This window comes from Solanum tuberosum, unplaced genomic scaffold (assembly GCF_000226075.1).
Source record: "Solanum tuberosum cultivar DM 1-3 516 R44 unplaced genomic scaffold, SolTub_3.0 scf00365, whole genome shotgun sequence".
NCBI lineage: Eukaryota > Viridiplantae > Streptophyta > Magnoliopsida > Solanales > Solanaceae > Solanum > Solanum tuberosum.
The window spans coordinates 153302-160767 of NW_006239290.1; the positions used below are offsets into that span (position 1 = coordinate 153302).

Below are 7466 nucleotides of genomic sequence, written 5' to 3' on the forward strand. Positions count from 1 at the left end.
ACGTAGACCTTATTACTACCTCGTGAAAGTAGAAAAGTTATTTTCGAAAGACATCAACTCAGGAGCAGCAAATTTAAGTATAAAAAAAATCATAAAAAAAACATAGCAACTAAACAAAGGGCCGTACCAGAAAGGACGAAGAGCAAAAAAGTAGTAATGAAATAATCGAAACACAAAATATGGTGTGAAAGTAGGTTCTTATTATTGTATTATTGTCATTATTAATCATCATTAATCTGTCAAATCTACCAAATAAATAAATAAATTAAGACAAGCTCTTATTACAATTGACTAATAGAAGCTCAACAAATCAATTTTTTCCATTTCATCTTTGCTTCACCTGCTTAGTTTCCTTGTGTGAACATACAAGAGAGCTTTGAATTTTCTCTCTTTTGATTCTCAAAATTCATCAATTCTTTGAGCTTGAAATCACCTCAAGAACCCAAAAAACTCATGTTTTTTCTCAGTCAACTCATCAACCAACTGCCAACCCAGCAAGGATTTGCCTAATCATTGCTGTTTTTCCATCAGGGTCTCTCCGAATTTGATTAAAGATTCCATTTTTTCATCTGGGTGTCTCTCAATTTGATAAAAAATTCCATTTTCCCAACTGGGTTTTGCTCAATTTGGTTAAAGAATCGATTTTTCCAACTGGGTTTTGCTCAATTTGGTTAAAGAATCGATTTTTCCAACTGGGTTTTGCTCAATTTGGTTAAAGAATCGATTTTTCCAACTGGGTTTTGCTCAATTTGGTTAAAGAATCGATTTTTCCAACTGGGTTTTGCTCAATTTGGTTAAAGAATCGATTTTTCCAACTGGGTTTTGCTCAATTTGGTTAAAGAATCGATTTTTCCAACTGGGTTTTGCTCAATTTGGTTAAAGAATCGATTTTTCCAACTGGGTTTTGCTCAATTTGGTTAAAGAATCGATTTTTCCAACTGGGTTTTGCTCAATTTGGTTAAAGAATCGATTTTTCCAACTGGGTTTTGCTCAATTTGGTTAAAGAATCGATTTTTCCAACTGGGTTTTGCTCAATTTGGTTAAAGAATCGATTTTTCCAACTGGGTTTTGCTCAATTTGGTTAAAGAATCGATTTTTCCAACTGGGTTTTGCTCAATTTGGTTAAAGAATCGATTTTTCCAACTGGGTTTTGCTCAATTTGGTTAAAGAATCGATTTTTGTGCATATGGGTCATCAGAAAGAGGATTTAATCAATGAGCTGACGGAGTTGATCGATGGGGTTTCTGGTTTGCCGGAGTGCCGGTCGGTGTCTAAGAGGATGTACAGTAATTTGGTGAGAAGGGTGAAGCTTTTGAGCCCTTTAGTTGAGGATTTGAAAGATAGTGATGGTGTTGAGGTTGGTGATGATGTTGTTCATGGACTTGAGTTGTTGAGAATTGCTCTTATTTCAGGTTTGGAGCTTCTCAAATCTGTAAATGAAGGCAGTAAGATTCTTCAGGTATTGTTTTGCTAGTTTTGGCTTTTGATTTGATTTTTGTCACTGTTGAATGATTTATGCCAATTGCTTAGGAGTAATCAATCTTGGTTGTAGTTAGAGACTCATATTGGTTTGGGTAATGGACTCGTGGTTTGCTTATATGGACTTGGGTAGTTCTCTCCTCTCGAGCTAGATTTTGGGGTTAAGTTAGGTTCATGTGTCATATCTTTATATGGTGTTATAGCTAAGTCCAACCCTGTTTGGGTTCTCGATCCAAGCTCCAGTTGGCCTTGGGCGTGGAGGGGGTTGTTAGAGTGGGTTTGAGTCCTATATTGGTTGCGGGAATGGATTGGTGGTTGGCTTACTTGGACTTAAGACAATCCTTCCCTATTGAGCTAGTTTTTGAGGTTGAGTTAGACGCAACTCAAGGGGTCAAATGAATCTTATGTGGCTGCTCTCTGCTTTAGCTTTACATTCTGCATGGAGGATGACTTTTGTACGGTATCATCAAGCTCGTTGTGCCTCTGTGCTGAAAATTATCATCATGAATGACATTGTCTCTTACTTCATCTTTTCTAAGGGTCACCTGTGTTTTTCGTCTTGCAGGCTTTACAGATCGAGAACATATCATCAAGGTTCCTAAATGTGACAGAGCAAATTGAAGATGCACTAAGCGACATTCCTTACAATAAGCTTGATTTATCTGAGGAAGTTCAAGAACAAGTACGTCATCTAGCAATCCTTTTAATGGTTATACCTGATGTCCATTCTCTTTTACTGAAAATCTTCACATTGTTTGGTTTTTTCTAGATTGAACTTGTGCATGCTCAATTCAAAAGAGCCAAAGGAAAGATGGAGTCACCTGATGAGCAACTTGAAAAGGATTTAGCTATGGCACAAAGGGAACAATATCCTGACCCCATGATTTTCAAACGGCTGTCTGAGAAACTGCATCTCAGGACCATAAATGATCTAAAGAAGGAGTCGCTTGCCATCCATGACATGGTCATTTCTAGTGGTGGAGATCCCGAAGAGTGTTTTGAAACAATAGCATACCTCCTAAGAAAGCTAAAGGACTGTGCGATGACAGAGAATCCTGAACTGGATGCCCTTGAGGGTGACAAGAGTTTGATTAAGCACAGATCTCCCGTTATTCCGGATGACTTCCGCTGTCCAATATCACTTGAGTTGATGAAAGATCCTGTTATTGTATCTACCGGACAGGTTAATTGTCTTTGGTTTCTTGATAGTTCATTTTACCTTGTTGGATTAAATTAATTGCTCCTCGTATTACTGGCTTAAGATTAATTGCTGTCTGCTATTTGTTTTCATGTGCAGACCTATGAAAGGTCGTGCATCCAAAAATGGCTGGATGCAGGACACAAGACCTGCCCTAAGACTCAGCAGACACTGTTGCATACTGCATTGACTCCAAACTATGTTTTGAAAAGCCTGATTGCCTTGTGGTGTGAGAATAATGGTGTTGAGCTGCCTAAAAAACAAGGAACTTGTAGGAACAAAAGATCTGGAGCTGGTGGTTCGGACTGTGATCGTGCTGCTATTGATGCGTTATTACAAAAACTTGCTAATGGTAATCCGGAGCAGCAAAGAGCAGCTGCTGGTGAGCTCCGTTTGCTAGCAAAAAGAAATGCTGATAACAGAGTCTGCATTGCTGGAGCCGGGGCAATTCCTCTACTTGTTGAACTACTATCATCATCAGATTCTCGTACTCAGGAGCATGCTGTCACCGCACTTCTTAACCTATCCATAAATGAAGGTAACAAGGGAACTATTGTAAATGCTGGTGCTATACCTGATATAGTAGATGTACTAAGAAATGGAAGCATGGAAGCAAGGGAAAATGCAGCTGCTACCCTTTTCAGTTTATCAGTAGTTGATGAAAACAAAGTGGCAATAGGAGCAGCCGGTGCTATCCCAGCGCTTATTGATTTGCTCTGTCATGGAACCCCAAGGGGAAAAAAGGACGCTGCCACTGCTATATTCAACCTCTCAATCTATCAAGGAAACAAAGTGAGGGCAGTACGGGCTGGAATTGTACCACCACTAGTGAGATTACTCAAGGATCCCGGGGGTGGAATGATGGATGAAGCACTTGCTATATTGGCAATACTAGCAAGTCATCAGGAGGGTAAGGCAGCTATTGCTCAATCTGAGCCACTCCCCGTCTTAGTTGAGGTAATTAGGACAGGTTCTCCTCGTAACCGAGAGAATGCTGCAGCTATTTTGTGGTCTCTATGTACAGGTGATGTACAGAGCTTAAAGATCGTTAGGGAGCTTGGAGTAGAAGAGGTACTGAAGGAACTATCGGAGAATGGTACAGATAGAGCTAAAAGAAAAGCCGGAAGTGTTTTGGAACTTCTTCAACGAGTCGATCCAGTTGAATCATGATACTAGATTAATCTGTGCTGAGACTCTCTTTTGCAGCTATCAAGAGGAACATCTATATTGAAGTAGAATGTATGAATCTTGAAGAATTATTTCCACCTGAGAACTTCATGGAGGTCAGACAATCCAGTAACTTAACTGTTCCGCGATTCTGACACGCGAACGGAGAAAGATCCCTTATAAAGTCAGCAATGTTTTTCTCTATATGTATATTTTTCACTTCTTTTTGACAGCTTGGTCCAGGAGCAAAGGCTTGTTTTTCAAATTAGTGTTTATAGCTGTAATCTGTATAATGTTTGTTGTTTATACTTTCATCTTAGTGTTTGATTATGGAAGCAATGTCACTTCCACTTTTGATGATGAAATGAAGAAAAAAAATTGTTGTTCTTAGGGGTTGTTTGGCAAAAGGTATTCGAGAAAATAATGCATGTATTTAGTTTTGGTATTACTAATCTCTTGTTTGGTACACTTTCTCGACTTATATATAACTAATGCAAGTAAAAGTTATAAACTATATTTGATATTATTTGATGTATTATGGTATTAGCAGTATCAAGGTTATTAATGTATGTAATAGCATGATTAAAGACGCAATTCCTTCTGACAGTGTATAAAGGTAAAGAATATAGAGGGTGTTTTTATAAATAAATTAAAAAAATTAGAAATTATGCCATGCATGCTATTTTTAATACATTAAACCAAGTTATCGATAAGAAATAATGTCAGTATAACTAATTCATGTATTATTAAGCTATCATTACTAATACAACCTATTTAGTATTAATATTCTTATACACCCTACCAAATAATACCAAGTTGCACACTACACTATCGGATTAAGATTACTTACAACAACAGGTAAATGTACACCAGAGTAGATGAATGGTAGAGAAACACTACATCAAAAATGATCTTTAACGATAATTAATTAATAGAAACAACTTAATTGTTGTTAAATATGTATTTTTAGAGGTAATTAGTACTCTTTGTAAATGTTTTTCTAAAGCATATAGCAACGTTGAATCTAATGACAATTAACTAATGCTGGCAAAGGCTTTAGCACTTTTTAATACTGTATATATTTATTGCCGCTAAATACTGTTTTTATCGGAGTGAAAGTAACAGTAGATCAATATCCAATAGTCACAAGAGTAGGACCCTAAAATTCAAAAGCTCCAGCTACTGAACATCTATTTGGACTTTGAATTTTGAAACAAACAAGTAAATTATTGTTTGGTCCCCTCTCTTTCTTATATGAGTACTCTATATACTAAGAATTAAATATCATATCCAAAAATATTAAGAAAATCCAAATAAATATGATGCTGAAAATTTATTTGTTTGGATGAAATACACTCTAAAAGCTAATTATAGTAGTTGTATTGGTGAGCACCCCCTCTCGGATTTGAGTTTTGAAAATGGAGAAAATCTTGCTCAGAGCACTCCCTTCCTAATGGAGCAGTTAATGTGCGATTTTGAATTTAGTCATAGCTCCAAAACAGACACCAAACATAGATTGAGAAATCATCAAAAAAACAAAACTAGTCACAGAGTCTGCCAAAATGCTTGTCCATGATAGTTATAAGTATGAAGATGACTATACTATAATAATTACGTGATAACTGCTTATAATAGTGATTATGTAATGATTATTAGCAATGAATAGCATACTTAATAGATAGAGTGATCGTAAAAGACCACCTTTGTTGAAATTATATCCCAATGATTTTAATACTGGATCTAAATAAATCAAACACATATATTATGACCAAATAAATAAATTGAAAGAAGTACAAATTTGATTAAAACAAGGGATTGAAGAAGGATCACAAGATACTTGAGTTAAGGGGGCGGAAAGGCATTAATGAAAACTACGAGGTTGAAAAATTCAAAAGTATTAAAGTATTTGAGAAGTAGTTAGCAAGACGTTTGTTATTAGAGGTGGACATAAATCATAGAAAATCGAACAGAATCGAAATATTTATGAAAATTCAATTTATCATATCAATTCAAAATTTAAAATTTTAATATCATTTATCTATCTTTAAATTCGAAGATCAAATCATTCGAAGTTAAATTTTAAAAGAGAAAAGTATGGAAAACATTTATAAATTCGATGTAGATTATTAGTTTCATCTCTGAATTATTTGACAGCCTTAAAAACACTTATTTATTTGATTAATTGAACTTAAAAACACATTCAATCTTGCAACATGACTGAAATACACTCTTAAATTCTCACTAATAGTGGTATTTTCAACACTTCCTCCGACTTTCGATTAATAGCTTCATACTGGTACAGGAGTTTGAGACCACTTATTTTGTCATATGATAGATCAGGATTGTATATATAAGTTTAGTTAGTCACGTAAATGCGTGTTATAAGACTTTCAAAAACGAAACTAATAATTTACGTCAAATTTAAAAATATTTTCAATAGATTTCTTTTAAAAAAATACTGAATCGAATATCGAACGTCATCCTACTAAAGGTTGTGGGTGTGCGTGTCACGAGCCCATGCTTCGTCTGCGCGGCAGCCTTGGAGAGTGTTGACCCACTAATGCTCTATCCTCTTCCAATAATATATTTTTAAATTACTTTTATGTCCTTATATTATACCATGTAATGACAAAATTGGTCCATCATGGACAATATTTGTTGATTTTCCTATTTTAACATTATCATATGTAACAATATAAAACTATATTTATGTAAGTAAAATAAAAGAATGGGAAGGATTTCAAAATAAGTAAGTTTGATCAAATTTTTGGAAACTTTTTTTTTTAAAAAAAGTTGTTATATTGAGTAGTATGAACGTTGAAAAGTGTACCTTCTCCTTAAAAACATTTTGATAGTTTAGTCGGGTCGATTCGATTCAATTTTAAAAATTATTGATTTAACTATTCAGTTATGGATTGATAAATTTGCTAAATCGTTAAGAAATTTTTAAGACATCGATTAGATTATTGATCGTCATTATGGTTATGCATGAAAAATTTTCTTTATTAAAAATCACTTACAAAAACATAACATATGATACAAAAGGAACCAATTCAGTTTTGTATTACTTGCACAATTTGAATAGTAAAACATAATGAACTTACAAGATTTTCCTCAACTATTATCCATCAATCCATTAAAAAAATTATAAATCATTACGAAGTTGATAACTTGATAAAAAATAAAATTGAAATAATTATCAAACCGTCAAAATTAATAATTTATAGCAACATTTTATCGATTCAAATTAGTGAGTTCGGTTGAATTTTGAACACCCCTAAGATTATTAATCTAATATTGACAAAAATCTTTTAAAAGATTTCTCTATGTTTATATTTTATTTATATTAAAATAGAAAGAATCTTAACATTACCAAAAATTGTGAAATTTAACAAATATATAACTTAACATATGAGGGTATTTTAGTCATTTGAGAGGGTACATATACTATTTTTCGATTCCCAATGCAACTTTTTAAAATAACAAAAACAATTCAATCTTCAAAAAAAACTTGTTACCTCCATCTTCCGTTCTTCTACCTACACCACCGTATGGCCACCTCAATTCGCCTCCGTCGTCTCGGCGCTATCGCCGCCGTGGCCGGCGGGGCATACACCATTGG

General features: G+C 34.5%; 1 protein-coding gene across 2 annotated transcripts; it reads left to right on the forward strand.

Moving 5' to 3' along the window:
• Window positions 1–277: 277 nt before the first annotated feature.
• LOC102600882 (U-box domain-containing protein 14) lies at window positions 278–4296 on the forward strand. Of its 2 annotated transcripts, XM_015315428.1 has the most exons (5): window positions 278–1135; window positions 1177–1459; window positions 2045–2161; window positions 2249–2662; window positions 2777–4296. In XM_015315428.1, exons 2-5 carry the CDS (start codon window positions 1187–1189, stop codon window positions 3845–3847), a joined length of 1875 nt encoding a protein of 624 aa, XP_015170914.1. In that variant the 5' UTR covers window positions 278–1135; window positions 1177–1186; the 3' UTR covers window positions 3848–4296. The 2 variants fall into 2 exon arrangements, with proteins under 2 accessions (XP_015170914.1, XP_006361678.1); XM_006361616.2 differs by having other exon boundaries at window positions 278–1459.
• The last annotated feature ends 3170 nt before the right edge of the window (window positions 4297–7466 follow it).

Excerpts from the sequence above, each read along its gene's own strand:
- LOC102600882 (XM_006361616.2), top strand. The coding sequence starts at position 1,187 with ATGGGTCATCAGAAAGAGGATTTAATCAATGAGCTGACGGAGTTGATC. Across the intron at positions 1,460-2,044 it reads AAGGCAGTAAGATTCTTCAG|GCTTTACAGATCGAGAACAT; the intron begins GTATTGTTTTGC and ends TTCGTCTTGCAG. Across the intron at positions 2,663-2,776 it reads TTATTGTATCTACCGGACAG|ACCTATGAAAGGTCGTGCAT; the intron begins GTTAATTGTCTT and ends TTTCATGTGCAG.